This window comes from Lampris incognitus, chromosome 4 (genome assembly GCF_029633865.1).
Source record: "Lampris incognitus isolate fLamInc1 chromosome 4, fLamInc1.hap2, whole genome shotgun sequence".
Taxonomy (NCBI): domain Eukaryota; kingdom Metazoa; phylum Chordata; class Actinopteri; order Lampriformes; family Lampridae; genus Lampris; species Lampris incognitus.
The window spans coordinates 35,318,852-35,346,103 of record NC_079214.1 but is presented as its reverse complement, the minus strand read 5'-3'; the positions used below and the strand labels follow the sequence as shown (position 1 = coordinate 35,346,103).

The window sequence follows — 27,252 nt, the reverse complement described above, 5'->3', positions numbered from 1 at the left end:
ATCATTCCAATCTCTCTCTCTCTCTCTCTCTCTCTCTCTCTCTCTCTCTCTCTCTCTCATCTCAATTCAATTCAATTCAATATTTGCTTATTTGGCATGACAGTACATTTGTGTACATATTGCCAAAGCATGTAAAAAAACAACAACACAACAGCACAAACAATGATTATAATAACATAATCATTGTTGCTTTGTGTTGTTCATTCTTTCTCTCTCTTTCTCTCTCTCTCTCTCCCTCTCTCTCTCTCTCTCTCTCTCTCTCTTCCTCCTCTCTCTCTCTCGTCTCTCTTCTCTTCTCACACACACACACACACACACACACACACACACCACACACCCCACACACACACACACACACACACACACACACCACACACACACACACAACACACACGGCTTGTACTGGATCATGACTTTCAGGGCTCCCCCTAGTGCTGCCACTTGGTAAACTGACACCCCCCCCCACTTAGGGGAGACCACTTCATCACACAGCCTCCCTCCGGCTGCCTTGTTTACCTCCGCTCAGGTCAGGTGGTATTTGGGCAAGAAAGCAAGCCCAAGTAGCAGCAGTTGTGCTAATCTGTTGTTCAGTCTGATTCCTTTGTGCTTAGAGAGAAGAAAAGAAAAACAGCGCAAATAATTTCACTTTGCCATTATGAAAGTCATTACCCAGTCAGATTGAAATTGTAATAGCTGTGCCTTTCAAATATCTGACTTGGGGTAATTTTGCTAGTTTGAATGGCTTTAGCTTGATCTTCAGACTGAATGGACCTAATTTGAGAGGGTCAGAGTGGGGAGCAGAGCTAAGTGGATTTAACATGTATCAAATTATATTGAATTTTTCATTCACTTCTCAGAGCTACACACGCTCAGTAGGTACAGATGGTGACAGTCTAACTCCTGATTCAATTCTCCACTCACTCTTGCTGTTAGTTTATAACAGTGGATTAAATGGTGCATTCATGTAAGTTCACTACTATCTTGCGGTAATTTTGAAAAAGAAAAACGAAAAAAGAATGTTAATTCCTGTTAATTTATGCCTTAATTTACAAATGCATGGATTGTTAAGAACCGTGAGAAATTTTGCATTCAAAAGATCGGAGACAAAGAGAAGCAACAAGGGAAGATAGTATCAGTCTTCCCCGTCCCCTTCCCCCAAAAAGACAGGCATGTTAGGGTTAGTACTCCTGTCTGGTGCCCCTGACCAAGGCAATGGAAAGAAGAACATGAAGTTGGTCCACGGGTGCTGCAGCTGCCCACTGCTCCTACAATAGGATGGGTTAAATGTAGAAAACACATTTCATTGTAACTGAACAACTGTACAATGACAAAATAAAGTGGCTCCTCTTTCCTTTCCTTCTTCTCTGCTTGAAACACCTTGAGTTATCTAATGGAGGACTGACCCTCCCACGGAGTATGGGCCCAGCGTTGAGCTCAGGCAAGTCCTACTGCTGCAGCGTCTTTCTGAGAGAGAGGTGAGGCCAAAGGGCTGCTGGCCTTGGGGTCTCTGCCAAGAAGGCAATCAATGCTGGTGAGGAGTCAATGAGACCACGAGTCAGAGCCTTCTCTGCTACAGAGGAGGGGACAAAGTGAATACCCATCCTTTGGAAATCATTCACTATTGTTTCCTCATTTCACCTTTTGTTTTCTAGCACTGCTCTTCTCTCCGCAGCCTATTTGGAGTATCCATGAATTAACTGTCCTTCGGTTTCACGTTATTTCCCTGGCCAGCCACTAAAAAACCAGCGCTAAACGTCAGCCAGCTGCTGAATCAGAGCCCTTCTGCGGAGAGAGGACACACACATGGCTAAATTTAGAGGCTGACCCAATTCCATGCCGAAAGAAATAAAAAAACATATACAACATGATATTTGTTTATGCTGTCTCTATGGACGGCCTGGGGCCAGATTAATGAGAGAGGGATCTCAAGTCATCGAGCACCTCATTGCTCCATGCTGAGATTCAAAATTAAGAAACTTCCTTTTTACAAAAAGCCAGTTCAACATTCCCCCCTGGGTGATCTGCCTGACTCACCACTTGCAGAGCCAACTGCTCGACTTGTCCTGATCTGTTATAAATACCTATTATTTTCACAGACCTCAGACATCATCCATTACTTTCACTAATTTATATACACACAAACCTGTATCAGAAAACACCAAGCTTATAACTATACATATATTTGAAATCAGATTTTCTTATCATTATTCTGTGTTTTGTCACAATGTATCAAGCCAAATTCCTGAACCAGATTTTGACTTTGACTTTAATCCGAGGGGTTCCTCCATGTGCTAATTATCTTGCCGAAAACTATGTAGAACTGGTGTCTCTGTGTCGGAACATGAATCAGTATTAGATAAAGGCTCTCATTCATTCCTCCTCGACACCCATTTTCTCCCTGGTTACTCAATCACAACGACACACGGTTTGAAGCTGTAACTCAAGTGTGAACAAGCTGACAACCACCTCTCCTCAATAATGACGATGATTACGTCAGTTGTGAGACCTTTCAAAGTATGGGGATTACCAATGGCAAGAAGTAATGCCGAACAACAAACCTTGTTTTAAATACTGGGACTAAATACTATTGAATCCCAACAACGATTTAGCCTCTGGGGACAACGGCCAGTATTTCAGGGCTTCCGGTGAGGCTGCCGGCTGCTCCTTCGGTTTCCTGTCAAGACTTCCTCTTCCCGTGCGCCCGTCAGTGTTTATAGTTGGATAGCAATTTGAGACGTGAGAATGGAGTCGGAGTTGAGAGACGACCTCTACGACCGGATTGTTTCACAAGTAGTCGACACGAGTCGAACGTTTGTCCACACAATATACAAACATCGATCATCATTTTAGTAGTTTTAGTAGTCCTAACATGCAGTCCAAAGCATGATCCTGTAGAAATTGTCGCCTACTCCAACGTGATTGGTCGCTACTACTCAGACTAAAACGGAAACGGAAACCACAACGCTTTTTATAAAAAAATTTCCCCCCCTTTTTTCTCCCCAATTGTATCTGGCCAATTTACCTGCACTCTTTTTTTTTCTTTTTCTTTTTGGACCGATCCGGGGAGCGCCCCGACCGACCAGAAGAGGCGTTAGTGCAGCAATCAGGACAAATACCCACATCCGACTTCCACCCGCAGACACGGCCAATTGTTGTCTGTAGGGGACGCCCGACCAAGCCGGGAGTAACACGGGGATTCGACCCCCACGATCCCGTGTTGGTAGGCAACGGAGATAACCACACCACGCTACCCGGGTGCGCCCGCCAGAACGCTTCCAACTCCAATATCTTGTCCCGTCTATATTTTCCGATTTAAACTGTGGAAACATTTATTCATGAACTTAGTTTACCCTTAAAGACATACTCTGTTGAAAGAGCACAGTCTAAAAATCACATGACAATCCCCCAAAATAGGCTTGGGCATCTATCAGGATTCAACTGTAACTTCTCTCTGACCACATTTCCATTTATTTACTAATACATTCATTTACAGATTGTTATCTTACACAAACGATAGTGTATTAGATTTTTTGTACTGATTAATCAGATAATTTAATCAAACATACTTACACTCATAAACATAAAGCTTTTAACCTGCAGAGAAACTGGAAATTAATGATTTAACAATTTATTAGTAACAAACCCATTTATAATTTCAGGGAGGAAGCAAACGGTTATTGATTTACTCAGCAATCTATTATTGACGCAGACAGGTCAACACAAACGCACAAAAATCTGCGGACAGAGAGGGGCTCACATGCACACACACACACATGCACACACACACACACACACACACACACACACACACACACACACACACACACCACACACACACATACTCACAGGGCACTTCAAACAGTGCCCAGGAGCGTTATTAGGCTGCATCAGGGCACAAAGACTGGATTCATACATCCAAACTTGCTACAGTCAGCTTCCTATTTGAAAAAAAAAAAAGAAAGAAAACAGATCCTTAGCTTTTTGCAGCAGCAGAATACGGCAGTCAATTAGCTGCTTGTTTTAGCGCTGGCCTAGCTTCGCCTGGACTCTGGGTGGAGGCCACTTTTTGCTCTGGACCCCCGGGTATCCAAAGTTAGTTCAGGTGGCAGTCTTCCCTCTAATTACACGGGGGCTGAATAATTCACTAACTCAGCACATCGGGAGAGCAAAAGACTCAGGGAAGCTGACAAAAAGACTGTTTGAATGAAACAACATGTGACCCGCTTGAAGTTACTCATGCTGGCATCAGAGAACATCTCTAGCGCTGCATGACAAATAACTACTTGATAACGCTGCATAGAGTAATGCGGTATAACACATGAATGTTTCTGTTAGTTAAACATTGAGATCATCACACATTATACTCGTAAAACACGCTGCTCATCCCATCAACGAGGCGATGCCGCCTCAGACAGCATTTCATTTCAGGTGTCACTGAATATTTTCAGCCAAATGGCATCAGCGCTAATTATATCTTAGCTCATTTAAACAATAAAGGCGCTTCTTTATTCATAAAGAGTCAAAGAATAAGATTCTATGGTCTGCGTTATATTTCACCCACTGGTGCCTTCTGGTCTGTCCATTAGGAGCTCATTACCTCAATGGAAACATCACTCCCAGCCCCTTCCACCATTATTCTCTTCTATATGCAGCCATCAATGCCAGCTTGTCTATCTCCCAAGCCATCCTCTCATTTATCCCTTCATCCTTTCACCCATCAATCTACTTCTCTGTTCAGGCAGCCAGGCAGGGGCAAGCCTCTCCAAAGCCTTTCCAGATACCATGATCTAATGTGTTTACATAGGAGTGTCTGGAGCCCTTCGGCCGAGGAAGCAGGACACATACACACAGTGTGCTAATACACCACTGACCAGCATAATAAAATGGTACACTGAAATCTAAATATAAGAAACACATGAACAGTTCAGAAGGCAAGTTTCCCAAAAAAACATTCCCTATGAAGTAATGGCTGTTTTTTTCTGCTTTCCTCTTCTTTTTTTAAGTCCTTATTTATTTCCCTGTGTTTCTCTTTCATCCTCTGTCTCACTCATTCATAACTGTTTGCCGGTAAATTCTGCTGAACCAGGCAATGTGAGGTTGAAAGAAAGAGAGAGGGTTGAAAGAGAGAGAGAGAGGAGAGAGGGAGAGAGAGAGAGAGAGAGAGAGAGAGATGAGAGAGAAGAGGAGAGAGAGAGTAGAGGAGAGAGAGAGAGAAGAGAGAGAGAGAGAGAGAGCTTTTAACTTCCTCTTCTCCCCCCACACATTCACTTTCCCCACCCATTAGTGTTTATACACTGTCCTTGTTTATACATTTGCCAGGAGGAGTTACAGTAAAGTTGGGAGGACTGACAGGGGTTTCCTCAGGGCTGATCAAGACTTGGAGATTGACCCTTTTGTTGAGGACATTTTCTATAGAGGGAATAGTAGGATAGGGGTCATGCTGATGGGAAGACTAGTGGGGTCCTCAACTGACTAAATATAAGAGAGCAAACATAGGGGTGAGAAATAACTTGACCTAGTGCAGGAGAGAGAGGAGAGAGGAGAGGGAGAGGGGAGGAGAGAGAGGAGGAGAGAGAGAGAGAGAGGAGGAGGAGAGGCTGAGAGAAGAGAGAGAGAGAGAGAGAGCGAGAGAGAGAAGAGAGGAGAGGAGAGTAGAGGAGAGAGAGAGAGAGAGAGAGAGAGAGAGAGAAGAGAGAGAGAGAGAGAGAGAGAGAGAGAGAGACGGTTTACAATGGGACATGGCAGACTATGGATCACGACCGATCACGACCATGGCCTGAGGCAGAGGAGGAGGGGGTGACAGAATCAGAGGAAAGGAGGAAAGCCAGCGGTGTGCAGCGCTACGCTGTGGTGCATTGTGGGCCAGCCACTCCAGCTGCCCTGCTGCTGTGCTGCTTGGCTCGCCCAGCGTCTGGCAGGCAGCCAATCACAGTGCAGGAAAGCAGTGCCACTTCAGTTCAGTGTGTCAGAGCACACACGCAGGGAGGAGGAGAGGGAGAGGGAGAGAGATGAGAGAACGAGTCAGGGATAGAGAGAAAGAGGAGGTATGGAGGGGGGATGGGAGGAGATACAGAGACAGAGAGAGAGGACCAGCACTGCATCCATACCTGCAAATACGGCACTACCCTGCACCATTTCTATAGCTGACACTTCAATGCGCATTGGTCCCACACACAGGGAATAAAACCACCAGGAGCAGCAGCATGCAAGGAACAGATGAAAAACAACAACATTAAAAAGATTAAAAAAAAACCTAGAATAAATTTATATAGATGAGCCTCTTGTAAAAAACTGTAACAGCACCAGTGCCAAACTTCAGTGACATTTTCATAGTACTTACCAAACTACCTGACAACAACAAGGAACAAAAATAAATTATACATTTCTATTTTCCGACCTAATGTCATCTATTATTGTACTGAATGCCATGCAGAATAGAAATGCACCAATTATATCATCTATTTGAATATCAGCTCATCAATGCAGGCATTTTCTAAGAAATTGACTTCACATTTGTCCAACATACTTCAGCTCCATTTGTCTTTAGTTTATTTATTTATTTATGGGGGGGGGGGTCATATTTTGGTGGTGGTACATGGTGGGGAATAGAGCACAAAAACTAGTCCCATTTGCTGACCCAGTTGATTCTTCTGACTACACTAAAATGTCTGTTGCTTTTAGTACACCTTAACCTGTGGGATAGCAAGCTCCATCTATTATCATACGACAGTGAAAACCATCACATCATATTTTCTCTTGTCTAGCCTTAAATATGGAATCAGATTACAGTCATACAGACGCTGCAAAGGTCTGAGCGTTTTGCATTGTTAAACCTGTCACATAGCAAAGCCACATCGATACCGATACTTTACCCGCAGCAGTACACAGTATCACAAAAGTATAATTTATTGTGTAACACCACCTAAACCATCTTGTTTATGTGTGTCTGCTGTATGATAATGAATCGCCAAACCAAACAATCATATTGCATCAACTCCACCTTGTTTATCCACTGCTGTTCTCCCTCTGTCTCTCTGATATATGGCGCAATATGCAGGGAGGGTCACTGTCCATTAAAAACCTATGGAAACTGAATATATTGAGTGATGGGCTGCTTGCTGTTCAACGCAGTCTCGTAAGGTTGACTGGTGGCCTTCAGTTTATACAAAACTGTTCCTGGAAAGGTGCCCTTGGACTATGGTCAATCCACAACACACAGATCTTCCTTCCTGTTCCTGTCTCTGCCAATGCTACAGCACGCACACACACACACACACACACACACACACACACACACACACACACACACACACACACACACACACACACACACACACACACACACACACACACACACACACACACACACACACACACACACCTTCAGAGAATCAGTGAGGTCAGGGAGTTACTGTGGGGCTACAATTAGCAGACAGGTGTCTCATTATCCTGACCTGCTGTTTACTGTGACCCAGAGCCTCAGCCCATGAGACGATATTGGCTGTACTGATGGCTAGAGAAGCCACATAAGCCTTGCCCCTGTCTGCCCTCTCTCACTCTCTCTCTCTCTCCCTCCAACACAGACAAGTCTGGGTCGGAGCAGGCTAAGCTTTACTTCCTCTCATTAAATGCCGTATGGGTAATCAGCTTCAAGCAGCTGGTTTATGCCAATGCCAACACAAGTATCAGTTACGACGCATTGGTCTGGGGTTAAGAGCCGCGGGACACACGTAGGGATCTGTTTGACCCACTGCAGGGCTCTTCATTCGGTTCAGTTAAACTTTGTTTTGTCTAGCGTGCAAAGGAGGAGTGCACAGGGAGAATTTTACAACATAACTGTGAAGACAAACAAATGGAGCAGGCGTGGATGTGTAGATTCACAGATGTGTTGCTTCAATCCCCAGAAAGGCACTATTTCACAAAGTCAGCTGGGGTTAAGGGCTTTGAGGGCCCCTCTCTGAGGCGTTCTCTCTATCTTTCCATTCGAATGCAACACTTCTGCACCAGGACTACAGGGCTGTTGTCATATTTAATATATCATCCACATAGAGATATAGCAAATTGTAATGCGGTGATTCAAAGTGAAACCAGGTAGGTTAGCCAGATAGTTTGCCTTAACACTTGATGGTATTCAGATGAAGGACTGAGATAGCTGGTGGGGTAAACAGAAGTAAAGTATAGGCTAATAATGGAAACACTGGTCCATCCTTGGCAGGTGAACTGGTTCAAACACTATTTGTTTACACAATAAACAAGCTTGATGGGCAGCTGTTAGGAGGCACACACGTTTCTCTGTGGATAATGTCGGAGGAAATGATTGAGGCACAGTGAATGAACAAGAATGGTGAGGATCAGGGCCCCTGGCATTGTATTTCAAATTGATCAAAATGCAGTTTGTTTCCTGTTACGACAATACGATGGATCTGTCCAATGTGATTTTATGTGTTTTGTCTGGTCTTTCAGACCAAATGGCTAGTGAAACGTGATGGTGTGTGAGTGCTGTAAGATACATTTGAAAGGGGGGGGGTGTCCGATTTATTGCAGGGTCCTTCCCGTTGAGCTCTCAAGTTCCGAGCGGTTTGTTATTAGCATAGCCATTGTTATCTGGTACTGAGGTGACAAAGCAAGTGCTTTTCGTCTCAACGGCTTTGAATCGGCTTGAAATCCCCTTTGTTATGACCCCCCGCCCCCGCCCCCGCCTTCCTCCTCCACCTCTCTCCACCTCTGCTCCCTTTCGGCCCCGCACAGCGGGGCGGGTCTCTCGCCGTCCATTGGGGTGCGGAGCGACTGTCTCACGCTACACTGCTATATACCGTCAAGGCCTCCGTACTCCCAGACACTGGAAACAACCAACAGGGTGCTGTTGAAACTGCTTTTAGCTATTGTCACGACTGCATTGGTGAATTTAAGGATATGGGAAACCATTTCAATGTTTATAAAGTAAAATCTGAGAGGCCACTATAGCCTACAACAAACAAGAATGAGATTGAAAAAAAACATTGCAGAGCTTTTATTAAATTAGTCTACATCTAAACTAGCTATGTTCCTTATCTCTAGCCTACCTGTGATGGTTTTTCTCCATTCCATCCTAAATTCATATTCTCGACTGATCCGTTACGTACGCATATTGCCCTTCTGCAAACTAACTAGCTGTACGTTATTGTCTTCATATTCGGCGGGAACAAACTCATTTTTCATGAACCAGATCTGACTTGGGTGTTTTGAGTATTTCGCGAGAGGCTGTCCACTCGAGAAATTTAAGTGTGAAGAAACGACAAAATTGCTTTCGGTTACACAATAACAAAGATCAGTGTGCCATATGTAATTAGGCTGTTCCCGTTCTCAGAGACGAGACCAAAGAACACACATTTCAAAGACCATATCTTTAGACTACAGGTTTGCCTGGACTCAAATAAAATAACAGCTTAAGACGATATCAATTCACGATTCCTTTGTTATAGTTTATAAACGATAATGATAATAGCTGTATATGACAACCTGTTTCATCAGACGCTTACGCGTACGCTGACCGTCCAGCACGTGATCAGGGATCGCATCAATCCGACCGGTTGACACACGATAGTAACCTACATCAGACACCAAGTATGACCTCATTATTTACCCAGGTGTACGCAACGAATAAGCTGCCTCTTCCTGAACACATCCTAGCAACAGAAAAAAATTATCTTTTTACTAAACCAAAAGGAAAATAAATATATAGAGACTTAATTCTCTACTCTTGAGATCAACATTTTTTTTATTTTATTTTTTGAGAAAAGACAACAAAGGAGGGAGTGTATTTGGGAGGGCGGATCGTTTCGGTGACCTCCCCTGTCCACACAGACCAGCCAATCAACTGCCGGTCATGCAGATTTCCAGCAGCACTGCACCGTCCCTGCCCTGGCGGTGACGTCATTAGCACATATCCCCAGTAGTGTTGTCTGGCTTTGCAGCAAGTCAGACAGAAACAGAAAAGAGCTGAGTGAGCTGAGTCGGGGAGGGGCCCTTTGAAGGAATATCGGCCACCGCCGGCATACCAGCAGCTCCGGAATACGCTTTCTGCTCCGTTCGCGCAGCACAAAAACTTGGGCTCGGATACGAGAAAGAGCCCCTCTCGGAAAAGAAAAAAAAGGGTGGATTATCTTTTGCACTGATTTTCCGCTGCGAAAGAGGTGGCACTGATTTGCACCACTGGCTTGAGACCGGGTCCGGTGCCCCCTTTCTCCCTCATCACTCTTTCCTAGTACCCTCCTTCCGCGTCCCCCCTCCCCCGCCCCCCTTTTGTCTGATCTCTGATCTTCATACGAGACTGCACGTCGCAAGATGCCTAGCTCGCTTTTCGCCGACATGGAGCGGAGCGGGAGCAACCAGGGAGATGCCTTGGACGACCAAAGAGCCCTGCAGATCGCCCTGGATCAGCTCTCCCTGCTCGGCTTGGACAACGACGAGAATCCGCTGTACGACAACGAGCCCCGGAAAAAGAGTGTCAACATGACCGAATGTGTTCCCGTGCCCAGCTCAGAGCACGTCGCCGAAATCGTCGGGAGACAAGGTGGGTTTATTTTAAGACACTTTTAATTCTTTGTCATGGCAGTGCTTCTGTATTGCATGCCGTTTGTGTTCTCAGCTGTGTAGATTGGCTGTATTGTCTAACATCTGTTGGGCTGGGGCGGTAAGTGGTGCTTGGTTACATATGCGGAACCTTTTTCCCCACCCTGCAACATTGCTGCTGCTGCTGCTGCTCCTGCTGCTGCTGTTCACAGCAAAACAAAGGGGGAATATAAGGAATCTGCGACTCCGGTGCAAAACTGGCCAAGCTGCGACATTGTAGAGCAGTATCTGTATGGGTTTCTCCCACTCCTTTTGTCAGGTTATATCACTCTTGTCCCACTTACTGGCTTTGCTCTGCCTCTGCTCGCAACGCCAACGATTTCATTCCTCAATTGCTCCCATTTTTCATGATGGAGCGATACGCGTGGCAAAGGGGCGTCGGAATACAACTTTATGCACCGGTGTCAGAAAATTAAGCAATATAGTTGCTCCAACCTTCCCCTCACACCGCCAATGAAATAAAAAACACGTGCTTTTGACAGTGGTTAGCCTGTCTCATATGAGTGTTTCCTCAGTCGTTTGCATGGACAAATCACAGATCCGTCAGTCTGCTCTCTAACGTGTGCTATTTATGATCTGGAGCACTGCTGTATGTCCGTGGTAGTGGAGCATGTGGTTTGAATTTATTCTCCTCTAAAAAAGAGTGGTTTCCTCCCTATTTATGGGGCCATTCGCTGCTGGAGGAAAATAATAAACATCTCCTAGCTGTGTTGATAAGTACATAAGCAACGATTTCACTCACAACATATTTTGACATTATTGTGTGGAACATGTCCTCACGTTGGCCTTTGCTTCTTTGCCTCAGGTTGCAAGATCAAAGCGCTGCGAGCGAAGACCAATACTTACATCAAGACCCCAGTACGTGGCGAGGAGCCTGTTTTTGTGGTAACAGGCAGGAGGGAGGATGTGGCCATGGCACGGAGGGAGATCATCTCAGCAGCTGAACACTTCTCAATGATTCGAGCATCCAGAAATAAAAACACCAGCCTGAATGGTAGCGGCACCCCAGTCCCTGGACCTCCAAACCTCCCTGGACAGACCACCATCCAAGTGCGGGTGCCTTACCGTGTAGTGGGGTTAGTCGTAGGCCCCAAGGGGGCCACTATCAAGCGCATCCAACAGCAGACCCACACCTACATTGTGACGCCTAGCAGGGACAAAGAGCCAGTGTTTGAAGTGACAGGAATGCCTGAGAATGTTGACCGAGCCCGTGAAGAGATTGAAGCACACATCGCCATGAGGACAGGAGGTCTCATCGAGCTCCAGGACGAGAATGACTTCCATGCCAATGGAACTGACGTGGGGTTTGATCTGCATGGGCATGCTACACTGTGGTCTAAACCCAGTGCCGGTGTTACCCCCAATTCAGGACGCAAACCCTTCTCCAACTACCGCAATGACTCCTCCTCTTCACTGGGCAGCGCCTCCACAGACTCCTACTTCGGTAACAACAGCTCACGCATGGCCGACTACAGCCCCCCCAGCCCAGCTCTCAGCTACACCACTACCAACAACAATGGTAACAACAACAACAACAACGTCAACATCACCGTTAACACCAATGGAAATGGGTTTGTTTACAGTGGAGATGTGATTTCGCCCGACTGCGCTGACCTGGCGTTTGACTCATCGCCGGGCTTTGACCCCACACCGGTCCCCCCAGGTCTCCTGTGGTCCCAGTACGAGAGCCGAATGACGCCCTCCTCCAACGGAGGCAGCTCCCCCACGTCCACCTCAGCCATGTTCTCTGCTAATGCTTCCACTAATGCCAATGGGATGGTGGTGAGCCATAGAAGGGCCAATGGGGGAACACCCCAGCCAAGGCTGTCCCCTCCACTCCACGGCCACACCACCGGCCCCGCCGAACACCCACTGGCCAGGAGGGTGCGCAGTGACCCCGGGGGTGGTCCTCTGAGTTTCCCTGGCTACTCCAGCACCATAGCATCCCTACCGGGCCCACACCTTCCCGGGGTTCCCTGCGATTCCTCAGCCTCGTCTTCCTCCTCCTCGTCCTCCTCTTCATCTGGCACCAGTAGAAAAGGCAGCCGTGACTGCTCCGTGTGTTTTGAAAGTGAGGTCATTGCAGCGCTGGTCCCCTGTGGGCATAACCTGTTCTGTATGGAGTGTGCCAACCGCATCTGTGAGAGAAATGAGCCCAAATGCCCCGTCTGCCACACCGGCGTCACTCAGGCTATACGTATATTTTCATAAGTGTTTCTCTCTCTCTCTCTCTCTCTCTCTCTCTCTCTCTCTCTCTCTCTCTCTCTCTCTCTCTCTCTCTCTCTCTCTCTCTCTCTCTCACAGACTATTATGTCACCAAGGCCGACTACAATAGCAACAACAACAACAACAAAAACTCTCATAACTGCTTTAACAGGATTTGGATCATCACATGTTTTGTGAAGTGTACATAAATATACATATGTATGTAAGAGGCTGCAGTATCCAAAAGAAGGGAACCCACTTCAGGGCTCCATCGTAATTGTTTTTAATGTACTGTAGCTTGGGGAAATATTTTCAACATCTAAATGCATGTTTTAAATATTACAGTATAGTAAACAATAGTTCTAGTAAATTGTACCCTATATTTATGAAGTAACAAGACACAGTGGGTCAGGACGGAGGTACTTGGGTCAACCTGTCAACTGTTAGTCGAGCAAGCCTTCCAGCTTCACGAGAGGAATGTACTGATAGGAGAGGACACGCATACAAGACGTGGAAGGCTCTCAGTTGAACAGGCCTATTGACTTATAAAGCTGAAGATACTGCAGCTCGAGTTCAGAGACCACGCTAGGGAGGACAACAACATATCCTACATATATATGTATAGAATAAAAAAAATCCACACGTTGAAAGTTTTAAATTACATTGATACAGATTGAAGTATTTTATTCTTTTTTGACTTGAAAGATTATATTTCTTATTGCAAAGATGTTTACAAATATTTTAATTTAAGTTCAGTGAACTTTTTGTAGCTGGGTTAAAATATCGTTTATTTTTTAGTATGGCCTTATGGCATTGATCACTGTATTATTTTAATATCTCGACTGTGGGCGGAGTAACAAATCCACAAAATGTGTGTTGCATTTGACAGTATTCTGTTGGGATGGAGTTTTTATAGGTTCAGCAAAAAAAAAAAAGTCTTTTAAATCCGCTTCACCCAGCATATTTTTTATTCAGTAATATAAAGCATATTTTATTCTATATTATTATGAAACGTTGAAATGTACAAAACTTAGTAAGTCGAACAAAAAGGAACAGTTTATGCTTTCTAAAAATTTGTATGAATTAGATTCCAGTGGGAATTACAGACTTCTGTTGCACCACTATAGTTTTAGTATTTCTATTTTAATACATTTGTTTACCACTTGTTTATGTATATGTAGGTGAAGTTACTTGAGCGTAAATGTACTTTATTGAGCAAAGTTTAAGAACAAAGTATATTTTATTTTATGATAAAGGGCCTTTAACCTCATGGTCAAATACTAATATTATATTTGCTGAAACAAGATTTGAAAAATGTATCAAGAGTTTTATTTTTCTGACATTTAAAGTTCTACATGATAAAAAGTAAAACTTAAGTAATGGTGCTACTTCATGTTTTTTTAAGTATTTCTATATAAGTCCAATAATAAAAAAAAAGGTACATTCAACAGGTGTCTGTCTCTATTAATCAAAGCCCTTACATAAGGCATGCTTTGTAGTGCATGAAGATGCCATGCAAGTTGCATGGCTTTATATGAGAGCGATGTGGAAGTGGAGGGAAGCAACAAAATGCAACAAGCATGAACATAAACATTGAAGAAAAGTGCGTGTGCGTGTGTGTGTATGGCGGTTTCCTTTCTATCCCTGTCATGTTATTTTACCTAATTTCCCACCTGTTCACCCACCTCCCTCATGCCCATAGCACATAGATTGTGGGGATAAAAGGTGAGGGGAGAGAGGGTATTGTTTTAGTGTAATAGTTTTCTGAACATTTGACCCCTCTTCAATTCCTAATGAAGTCTGCTGGAGGCAGCAGGATCAGAGCGGCCTAATTATTTTCTGTGTAGGCTGTGACAGCCAAAGAGCCAGAGAGAGAACTGGGCCTTTTTAATCTCTAATTAGAAGCCTTGTGTGACCTATTCTCACACAAATGAAGTTTGGTTTAAAAACCATAATCTCTCCAGATCCCGGTTTCACATCTTAAGCCAAAGGTGTGGTGTGGGCAAGAACTCGAGTTGTGTGTGATGGATGGAGAGACCTAAATGAGCATCACAGATCATTAGCTGCTTTGTGATAGTCCCCTTTCTTTCTCTTTCTCTTTTTTCTCTTTTTCTCTCTCTCTCTCTCTCTCTCTCTCTCTCTCTCTCTCTCTCTCTCTCTCTCTCACTATAACACTTCAAAACAGGGGAGGTTTATTGCCTTTAGCGTGTCCATTTCAACAATTGTCATTTCTCACTCTGCCCTCCTGTTCACCCCCCTTTTCCCCCTTGCTAAAGCCTTATGTCATGACACATACGCTGTGTTGGAAAAAACATGCTGAGCTGCAAGATAATAAATGTGATGAGAACAGGCTCTAATGATAAGTCTAAAATGGAAACATCCAAAAGCGGGCTCTCAGAAAACCGGCCCAATAAACTACACCATTAGGAAGTGATCTGGGCACCATGGAAAAAGAGCTGACAAGTGTCTTTTAGTCAAATGCACAACACATGTCTCTCACGTACGGCTTCCTTTGGTCAAAGATTCATTAGGTAAAGGCCTTTACCCTCAACTATATTTTCCTCCTGAGATCTTATTATCTAAATGTGTGGCGCTCACGGAGAGCTGGCGATGTGCACTCAGTACTTACTTAGCACAGAAAGGGCAACAGGGTTGACCTCTGCCTCATCAGCTAGATGGATGATGACTCCTCATCCCTGATCTATATTTTAAAAACCTCCCACTCACTGAGCATTTTCACCGTCAACATGCATGTCTGGTGTGCCAGTCTGCATTACCGGGAGAGAAACAGCAGCATGTTTCTGTCATCTTCTGCGCTTTGACCTAAATCTTGGTGTGTGTTTAATGGACCCGCATTCTGACATGCAGGCACACATGCATGCGTGAGGTCACACGCGAGCACACCGGCGTCCTCACAAAATCAAGGGAGAAAGAAAAATCCTACCTTTGTGGAGCGACTTTGTTTTATTTATGCCATGCGCCATGCTCGTCACTACTTTGTAGTTCACCCTTTTACTGATCTAATTCACACTGTAACAATAACCAACAAGTGGTTGGCGCACATACGTGCAATGTGGTTTTGTGTACGAAATGATATTTTAATGATTACTGTGTAACACCGCAGATGGCAAAGAATTTCAGTGAGGGTTTATTGTTTCTCCAACCTCAAAATTGTACATCTGCTTCCATCACTAGGCAGCCCTCTTAATAGTTCCTGAGATGCTTGTGTTAGTCACAAGATGATGGCCCCTTTTTCAATACGAGACAGATAGCCCGCACAATGACCTGCAGTATGTGTCCTGACTGAGCTCTCTGCTCAAGCAAGTCCCAGCGTGTGACAAGGAGTCAGAATAGACACCCCCCCCATCACACCCATCCACCCACCAACAAGAAAGGAGGAGGGAGGGAGAGAGGGAGGGCACTGGGTTTGTTGTTCAAAGCCCAGCCTCGGCAAATGCATTATAGATGAGCAGACTTTTGAGGCACGTCTCTCTTTCCCTCTCTGCCCCCCCCCCGTTCTCTCTCCTTCCCTCCCTCTGCTTCTCTCTCCTTCTGTCTGTCTGTCTGTCCGTCTCTCTGTGTCTCCCTCCTCCTCCTCTTTTCTCTAGATATATGTTTGTGTGTGTGGGTTTGGATATGGAAGTGTATGAGTGAGTCTGTGTGTGCATAATGGATTTTTATCCTTCAGAGAGCACAGCAGTCCCAGTATGTCCGACTTCACATGGTTTTTATTATGCCAGACAGCATGTGTGTATCGGCTGAGACATAGCCAGGCAAACACTGCATCGCCTCACCTTCCTACACACACTAGTGACCTCTGCCATGATGCCATTTTCACCTCTACTCCAAAAAGTCGCTATGTGTGTTTCCGGTAATTCCTGTAACGCATTCATTTAAGTATTATCTAATTTACATCTTAGTCTATCTATCACTTTTTTTATCAATGTATCTGTTTGCCTGTCTATCCGTTTACTTGGTCTGACCTACATGCTAACCATAAAATGCTGAAATGTACCTCACAGTGCCTGACTAAAGCAGAGTCATCGCCTACACTCATGCAAGATATGTAAGTTTGATATTTTCTTGTCTGAATGGTTTCATGCAAATTGCAAATGAAACCGCAACTGATGTTGCTCTATATTTAATGGGGCCTACTGTGTGACAAACCGTTAGTCAAGGGAACTAACAGCGACTCGACACAGCAGGAAGGGGGGGATATAACTGGATAGACTCATATCTCTGATGGATGAAATTTGACTGATTTGGTATGCTCCTTTTGACAACAATGCCCTCTATGTCCTTCCCCACTCACTGGTGATGCTTCGACTTTGGCTCAAAACACACTCGTTTAAAACTCCACTTACCACGCCACATTCGACCCTCGGGGTCTGCCTTGGCAAGCAGTGTGTATAGCACTGTGTTTTGGTAGCGGTGCTGCGTTTCAACTTATTAAGCAAATAATTCAAAATTTCAGACATTTCTTTTGTGACGATGCTCTTTTTCCATTAATATGATCATGTTTTGAACTGACGTCCACAAGTGCGGTTTTTGTTTTGCTTGGTGTTTTTTTTCCTCCCCGTGTTATTTCTGTTGAACTCTCTCTCTCACTCTTTCACTTTCTCTCCCTTCCTCTCACCCTCCTTCTCTCTGAAACTCAGCAGAAAGAATTTTCAAACAGTCCATTTATCCGTAATCTTGAGGGGTAAAAAAAAAAACCATCGTATGTGTGCCGAAGTGATGTATGCCCACAGGCACTCCCAGCTAATTCTTTTATAATTGCAATGTTTGCCCACCACGTGGCTCAGAACTTTACAACACAACATAAGTTGTGGCTTGTTCAGCAGCAGACTACTGCACAGTCATTTCAGTGCTTTGTAATGTACAGCTTATCCCCAGAGGCTAAACCTTAACCCTTTCATTATGACGAGGTCAAGCCCATGATTAGGTATGATAGGTGCTTTTGCCAGTAGACGTGCTTATCACGCTGATCATAAATGATTTACGGTGTGATCAAATACAAACTTGCTCTTGTAATTCTGATTTTGTGCACGAGTTTTTGGCTGTTTCTTGGGTTATTATAAACATTTCAAGGAGCCCTCTTCGGCTGGGAGCGAGCTCACTTTACGAGGCAGGTTTGTCAAGTGTGTTATTTAGCAGAGAAATGCTTATTTGTCCACTTATACTTAATTTATCCACTCGTTATTGTCATTTTGCTACCTAAGTCACCATTGCTGGAGACGGTTCAGTAACAGCTGCAGAGTAGCACTGCCTGGGGCAGCTGGGAAGATGTGCTGTGCCTTGCTCAAGGGCACAGTGTCAGACTGGTTTTATCTGGGATCCTGATAAGCAACCTTTCAGTTGTCGGCCAAGTCCAAACCAGGATTAACCAGTCAGTCCTGTAATTTTAACTGGCTACCATCAAATTACAAGCTTGTCTCTCTTACCACGAGGTAAACTGTTGCCCCCAACACAATACAGTATAATCAAAGTGCCCCTGACCAAGGACATCTAAATCCCTGCACCTCTGTACCACCCTACCCCCATTCGGATGAGAGAGAAATGCGGCTATTATGATATATGTCAAAATGTGTATATGCTTGGAATATGCTGTTATGGTTGCATGAAAAAAAAAAAACCACCCATACGAGTATTTCTCATCAGGCAGCTGTAGGGAAACATTGTGGTGAGATTGCAACGTTACAGTACGGAGGAAGATGATGTTGCAGTCAAGTGTTTGACATCCCCTAAATCCACTGCAAAATGAAGGAGTTTTTTTTTTTTCCAATTTCTTTGTCAGCATGGCTGAGGACATTTTGCATTACTGATGTTTAATCGATGGCAGGAGCTCTGGGGTAAGGGAATGCATCGCTGCTTTGGGTTAAATACAGCAGGCATTTCCAGGACAAAGCTCTCTACCCCTACGCAGAAACAGCAAAAGGGGCCTTACAGTTACTCAGATTAGTGATTACATTGGTTCAGGTTGGTGAATGGAAGCCACTGCATATCTTGGGGGTGGGGGTGGGGAATAGGCCTTTTTTTATTTTCCAGAACAGACAACCTGAGGGAGATATGTCAGAGGGATTTAACACAGAGCTCAATGGGCAAAATGTTATCACTCAGACACATGGCTTCACTGGATAGCATGAATGGAGAGGGTGTACATATCATATCATATCACAACTCCTACGTATTGCCAGGCCTCTGCACATCAGTATTCTTCCCAGCAGCTATGTGGCATCAAATACACTATGAATGAGTTTTGTTTTTTTTTCTACCGTAACACATTTTATCTAATTCCATCCCCTTGATTTCAAATTAGTTGTGCACTACCAGGTGCACACAGAGACACACATTACAAGTTCCCATACAGTAAGACATGGGCTGCATAGCAGGCGGAATAATGACATTTGTCACAGTATCTATCTGATCAACATTGCCACTACTAAGTGCCTTGTCATCTGGGTCATATCTCCTTATCAAACTCATGAGCTCCAAAAAATATTCAGCAATCTACACACCCACACCCCCCCACACACACACACCCCCACACACACACACATGCACACACACTCTCTAAATTTTTGCTCAGTATCTGGCTGTGCTGCTTTTGTTTTAGGAGAATTCTTTATGTAAGAGGGAAATTAGTCACTGGAGTGTCGCTGTTTGGTGGAGGGGAAGCATAATAACAGGGGTGGTAGGCAGGACAAGACCAAGGATCCCTAATGAAAGATAAGAATGTCTCCCGGATGCATTCTTCATATGCAGCCTATTTTGTCTCCCTTCGCCGAGGGACTTTTGAGCAGAAAGTGCAATTAAGTGGGCGTCATAATTCTTTGGATCAGTAATTATCATGGTGGGTTTCCTGGGAGGTGTGAGAGTGTGCGAACACTGAGATGTTTTGTTTCAGCGCAGTTTCTCTTTCTCTCTCTCTCTGTGTCGCTCTCTGTCTATCCATTTCTGTCTGCTGAGGTTTTCCGTGTACAGTGCGATTGCAGAGAGTGAAGCCAGGAGCAATGCAGGCTTACTCATATGCCGAACGGGCAATTTTTTAAAAGCCGAGTGTGACTAAGTGAGTGTTCTCTCAGAGATACCCACCTGAATCACCCACTCCCTCTCATCATCCCTTTGTGACACTACAAAAATAAACTATTATGTGATCCCACATTTTATAGTTTTTCTTATCAGCTGCATGTCCGACACCCTATATTATGTAAAATTTCCCAAAATTAGTTCTCATATACTGCATGAGTGTTGTTAATTGAGTACAACTAGGTACTTCTGCTGGAGATTATCTTTGGTAGACAACAGGTAAAACGGGAACTGGGTGAGGGTTACTTTTCATCGAGGAGGAGGAGAAGAAGAACAAGAAGAAGAACAACAAGAATAACAAGAGAAAGAAGAAGAAATGGAAAAAGAAGAAAAAGGGGATAAGGAGGACAAAGTCTCTGAAGGTGACATACACACAAAGCTTATAAACACACGCAACTTTTGAAGGAGTCAAAATGCAGGGTTGCCTGCAATGTGATGCCCTTGACTCAGTTTGGCCTCCAGTACCTTCCTCAAGTGCACTCTGGCACTGATGACAACGTCCTGGATGTATGCTATAGATTTAGATGCCATCTTCAAGTTGTTGAGCATCCAGGCAAATGCTTACAACCCTAGGTTATCATAACACACTCATGAAAAGAAACACACTTCGAATGCAGTGCATACACACAAGCACACACCCTGGCATACAGCCCAGCAGGACAACCATACGTACTCCTTCTCTGTCCTTAGTTTGATATTCTTGACTGGAAGAATTAATTTCCAAAATTAATTGCTATTACTTTTGACATGTAATTTTTTTCAAAGATAGCAGGCAAGCCACTCACATACAAACATAACTCAAGAGTTATGTTTGGATAGCGAGACAGTAGGTGTGGGATGAGGGAGGTCAATAAAGTTTTGGCAGGATGAGATCCCAACCACTCCACTACCTCTGGGAAAAAGCACCTCACGTTCGGCATGTGCATGTTTATGCATGCATTTTGTGTGTTGGAATGGACAATATTCCAGGGCAATGCACATGTCCATGATACCAGTGAGCATGAGTTGTGGCCAGCTAATAGCTACATGGTAGGGATTAGAGGGAAGCTTAGCATTTGGAGCCACACACAGTGAGAAGGAATGCTGTTGGGTGGAAAGTAATCCCTCTTGTGGAAGCTTGGTCTGTAATGATTTAAGGAGGAGGAGTTCTGCTGATTAGCACCTATTGTTACAGTATTTCAGAGTGCACGAATTTGTGTGTATATGTGTGTTTAAATCTCCAGTTGCTGACAGATCCAAGAGGCTGTCCACAATTCATTCAGGCCCCAGACATCACCCGGTGTCTGTTTTTGTCTGTGGACTCCACTTCACACTGACAACACCTCCACACAGATACACACACACACACACACACACACACACACACACACACACACACACACACACACACACACACACACACACACACACACACACACACACACACACACACACTGTGCTCTGAGGGAAAGAGTCTCATCAGTATGCAGATGGATCCTCTCATCATGTGCATAAACATTCCTCTTCAACAGCAAAAGGAAAAAAGATGATGGAAGAATAAGAAGAGCAGAGAATCGGCCTTTTATTGAATAACAGCCTTTAACATCTGTAAGTGTTTGAAAATGATTAGTAAATGTTTTCCAGAACTTAGTCATTTTCATTCCATTGTTAATGTCAAACAAAACAACAGAGGGGATTGAATGATTTGTCGAATTTTGAATAACAACATGCAGCAGGTTAGAAGCTAAAACCTTGTACCCCTGGTGCTCCGATTCAAGTTGCCTCTTTGTGATTGGCAGATGACTGTCCAGACCCTTACCTGCAAGTAAATGACAACCTTTGTTAAAGCCTGCCTGCTTGATTTGATTTGGCTTGATAATAGAGTAACTGTTGCCAATACAGAGGTAGATGCACCAAAATAATGTTTTTTCAAGAAGCACCTTCAATTCCAAAGCATTCTCTTCCCCATTACTGGTGATTTTATATTCAAATAAAGTTCAGTAAAGGAGTCGCTACATGTTGTCAGATTGGAAAAGGTCGGACTTTGGTAATACAGTGAACATGTTGCTTGTTAACCACAACCAATATATACCTGTAACTTGGGGGAGTCCTCCATTTCATTATTGTTTAAAATTTTGATTAAAATAATGATGTGTTGAAATATTTGCTAGTCAATATATTTCAGTATTCAAAATGAAGTTGAAATTTTCATTAAATGTCCTTCAGTTACGTTGCTTGCAGCCCCTCTGTCTGCAGTGCATTAGCCAATGTAGCATAAGCCAAAGTGGTCAGTAATTCAGGTTGTTATCGCTCATTGCTAGTGCGCCAATTCAAAGTAACTTGTATTGAAAAAGACGCCGACGGTGGGGTATTTGCCTTTAACTCATGGTGGGGTAAGAAAGGAGGTCCCTTCAAATTGAAATTCTCAAGTAGGTACAAGTGCTTAAGAACTTTAGAGAAGTACAGGGTTAGTTACAACAACGACAAACCCTGGTTTACAATGAAACTCAGACAACCAAGGTTAGAAAAGGAGGAAGTGTTTAGGAGTGGGGACAATGTCTGGAAAAGGTCTGGTTTAAAGAGTCTAAATACAGGTTTACCAGGCAGTGAGAGATGCTAAACAATTGTACTCTGATAAACTTCAACAACAGTTCTCAGAAAACAACTAGGCCTCTGTCTGGAAGAGCCTTAGACAGATCACCAACTATAAACCGAAAGCCCCCCACTCCACAAATGACTTGCGCCTGGCCAACGATCTGAATGAGTACTATTGTCGATTTGAAAGACAATGGGTCAGTCCTGACACCATCCCCCGTAACTCCATCCACCAGTTCCATACCACCAGCTCCTCCTCCCCTGCCTCAGCAGGGGCCTGGGCTTTTCCACAACTGCCCACCTCGGAGGCCCCCTCCTCCCCTTCCCCAATGACTAAGAGCTCTCCATCCTGCAGAGGGATGTTAACAGGCTGTTCAAGAGACAGAACCCTTGCAAAGCAGCTAGACCAGATTCTGTTTCTCCCTCCACCCTGAAGCACTGTGCTGATCAGCTGTCTCCAGTGTTCACAGACATTTATAACCTCACAGGAGACATGCCATGTACCAGCTTGCTTCAAGGCCTCAAACATCATCCCCGTCCCCAAAAAAACAAGGCTCACAGGATTCAATGACTACAAACCCATTGCCCTGACCTCTGTGGTAATGAAGTCTTTTGAGCGCCTTGTATTGTCCCACCTTAAAACCATCACCAACCCACTCCTGGACCCCTGCAGTTCACCTACAGAGCCAACAGGTCTGTGGATGATGCAGTGAACATAGCACTCCACTTCATTCTCAACCTGGACTCTGCGGGAACCTATGACAGGATCCTGTTTGTGAATTTCAGCTCCACCTTCAACACCATCATCCCAGATTTGCTGCAGGACAAGCTCTCCCAATTGCACAGGTCTGACTCCACCTGCAGGTGGATCACCAACTTCTTATCTGACAGGAAACAGCACATGAAGCTGGGTAAACATGTCTCTGACTCCTGGTTCATCAGCACCAGTTCCTGTCAAGGCTGTGTACATTCCCTTCTACTCTTCTCCCTGTATACAAACAGCTGCACCTCCAGTAACCAGTCAGTCAGGCTCCTGAATTTTGCTGATGACACCATCCTCATTGGGCTCATCTCTGGTTGGGACGAGTCCACCTACAGGTGGGAGATTGACCATCTGGTGTCCTGGTGTGACTAAAGCAACTTTGAGCTCAGTGCTCTTAAGACAGTGGAGATGGTTGTGACACGATCAGGTTGTGAACTTCAGAAAGAACACATCCCCACCTGCCCTGGGGATTCCACAGTGTTGACTGGGGAGCCACACATCCTTCTGCTTATTGGGCACCATCATCACCCAAGACTTCAAGTGGAAGCTGAACATCAGCTCTCACCAAGAAGGCAAAGCAGACGTTGTACTTCCTGCAGCAGCTGACGAAGTTCAGCATGCCAAAGCCTATGATGGTGCACATTTACACCACCATCACTGAGTCCATCCCTCACCTCCTCCATCAAGGGAGGGCAAGGCAAATTTATTTGTATAGCACATTTCAGCATCAAGGAATTTCAAAGTGATTTACATAGAACATAAAAGGCATCAAGAAAAGCAACATAAGGCAATATAAATACACTTAACAGAGTAAAAGTTACAGTGCAGTATAAGATGATAATCAAAAGCTTTATTTAATAAAAGGCAGCCGCAAACAGGAAGGTCTTCAACGCTGATTTAATTCCTTGATATATTCTTCAGGCGATAGTAAGCTGACTTTATAACTGCCTTAATGTGTCTATCTAAATTCAGGTCGAGTCCATGACTATAACCACACACACACACACACACACACACACACACACACACACACACACACACACACACACACACACACACACACACACACACACATACACACACACACACATTCACACCTTGGGACAATTTAGTACGGCCAATTCACCTGACCTACATGTCTTTGGACTGTGGAAGGAAACCGGAGCACCCGGAGGAAATCCACCCAGACATAGGGAGAACATGCAAACTCCACACAGAGGACGACCTATGTCCTCTGTGTGGTGGAACACTGTATATTTGAGGATAGATGCCTTCCTCTGATAGTACAGATTCAACACGAAAATTACAGAAAAATGTACGACCCAACCAAGAAACATATATATATACACTACCGTTCAAAAGTTTGGGATCACCCAAACAATTTCGTGTTTTCCATGAAAAGTCACACTTATTCACCACCATATGTTGTGAAATGAATAGAAAATAGAGTCAAGACATTGACAAGGTTAGAAATAATGATTTGTATTTGAAATAAGATTTTTTTTACATCCAACTTTGCTTTCGTCAAAGAATCCTCCATTTGCAGCAATTGCAGCATTGCAGACCTTTGGCATTCTAGCTGTTAATTTGTTGAGGTAATCTGGAGAAATTGCACCCCACGCTTCCAGAAGCAGCTCCCACAAGTTGGATTGGTTGGATGGGCACTTCTTTGAGCAGATTGAGTTTCTGGAGCATCACATTTGTGGGGTCAATTAAACGCTCAAAATGGCCAGAAAAAGAGAACTTTCATCTGAAACTCGACAGTCTATTCTTGTTCTTAGAAATGAAGGCTATTCCATGCGAGAAATTGCTAAGAAATTGAAGATTTCCTACACCGGTGTGTACTACTCCCTTCAGAGGACAGCACAAACAGGCTCTAACAGGTACTATTTAATGAAGATGCCAGTTGGGGACCTGTGAGGCGTCTGTTTCTCAAACTAGAGACTCTAATGTACTTATCTTCTTGCTCAGTTGTGCAACGCGGCCTCCCACTTCTTTTTCTACTCTGGTTAGAGCCTGTTTGTGCTGTCCTCTGAAGGGAGTAGTACACACCGGTGTAGGAAATCTTCAATTTCTTAGCAATTTCTCGCATGGAATAGCCTTCATTTCTAAGAACAAGAATAGACTGTCGAGTTTCAGATGAAAGTTCTCTTTTTCTGGCCATTTTGAGCGTTTAATTGACCCCACAAATGTGATGCTCCAGAAACTCAATCTGCTCAAAGAAGTGCCCATCCAACCAATCCAACTTGTGGGAGCTGCTTCTGGAAGCGTGGGGTGCAATTTCTCCAGATTACCTCAACAAATTAACAGCTAGAATGCCAAAGGTCTGCAATGCTGTAATTGCTGCAAATGGAGGATTCTTTGACGAAAGCAAAGTTGGATGTAAAAAAAATCTTATTTCAAATACAAATCATTATTTCTAACCTTGTCAATGTCTTGACTCTATTTTCTATTCATTTCACAACATATGGTGGTGAATAAGTGTGACTTTTCATGGAAAACACAAAATTGTTTGGGTGATCCCAAACTTTTGAACGGTAGTGTATATATATATGTAGCGTTTTTTTCCAGAAACCATAAATGGCGTGGATAAAAGTGCTCAACAAACGGGGAGCAGAATATTAAGAGTATAGTGGAAAGATTAAGAAATATTAAGAGTGGAATATATATATATATATATATATATATATATATATATATATAACTTTGTTAAAAGAAACACTCAATGGTAGGGAAAGCTGATGATTGCTTATGGCATGAAACAGGCTTGTACTGTCTTATAAAGAATTTACTTGACTCACTGGATTTTATATATATATCAACACGGAAACAGGGAAAAAGATTTTAATGCATAGCAGTACAGGCCTGTTTGGTGCGTCTCGCACTCGTGTTGATATTCCGCTCCTCATTAGTCGAGCACTCAACACCATTGACGGTTTCAGAAAAAAACTATATATTTTTTTTTCTTCTTCCCTACTGTATCCGGCCAATTACCCCACTCTTCCGAGCCGTCTCAGTCGCTGCTCCACCCCCTCTGCCGATCCGGGGAGGGCTGCAGACTACCACATGCCTCCTCTGATACATGTGGAGTCGTCAGCCGCTTCTTTCCCCCTGACAGTAAGGAGTTTCACCAGGAGGATGTAGCGCGTGGGTGGATCACGCTACTCCCCCCAGTTCCCCCTTCCCCCAAACAGGCGCCCCGACCGACCAGAGGAGGCGCTAGTGCAGCAACCAGGACACATACCCACATCCGGCTTCCCACCTGCAGACACGGCCAATTGTGTCTATAGGGACACCCGACCAAGGCGGAGGTAACACGGGGACTCGATCCGGCAATCCCCGTGTTGGTAGCTGGCCCGTAGCCACGGGTGTGCCTGTGCGTGCTTGTGCCACCCATTGAGGGCGCTGGCACACCCAAAAAAAAAATCAGACGGAATATCTTTAATTTGTAACGAGACACATGTCTGAGCCGCTGCTGCATCTTTTGTAAAGAATATCTTTTGGACTGCTGAAACCACATTATGTACCACGCCTATACGTATTTACCGCATTAAAACTGCAGTTGAAGTACTACGTTTTCGTCTGGGATTCATCCCTTTTTATCTACGGACACGCGCGTTTCGCGCAGGTACACGCACGAATTAGCACACGCGCGCATGGTTTTCTCACCGGCCACCTAGTTTCACGTAGAAACACCCAACAACTAATTTCCGGCTACGTTACTGGTTGGTAGGCAACGGAATAGACCGCTACGCCACCCGGACACCCTTATTTTATTATAATCTTTTATTCTTTTAACTTTTACCTTAATGTTGGTGTTAATTTTTTCCTCATGAACCAACATACAATGTCAAATTCCTTGTATGTGCTTGAACTACATGGCAATAAATATGGTTTTGATTCTGATTTTCCTCTTTTAATTCCAGGTCGACTAGGCACGGGAAGTGTATTGCTGCCTCCTGCCAGTTATAAACAAATACGCATTTGGTCTTTGCAAACGGAAATTATGT

At 44.2% G+C, this 27,252-nt stretch overlaps 1 protein-coding gene across 1 annotated transcript; it reads left to right on the top strand.

Moving 5' to 3' along the window:
* Nucleotides 1-9,974: 9,974 nt before the first annotated feature.
* mex3b (mex-3 RNA binding family member B) lies at nucleotides 9,975-14,248 on the top strand. The gene is made up of 2 exons (XM_056278315.1): nucleotides 9,975-10,552; nucleotides 11,417-14,248. Exons 1-2 carry the CDS (start codon nucleotides 10,324-10,326, stop codon nucleotides 12,820-12,822), a joined length of 1,635 nt encoding a protein of 544 aa, XP_056134290.1. The 5' UTR covers nucleotides 9,975-10,323; the 3' UTR covers nucleotides 12,823-14,248.
* The last annotated feature ends 13,004 nt before the right edge of the window (nucleotides 14,249-27,252 follow it).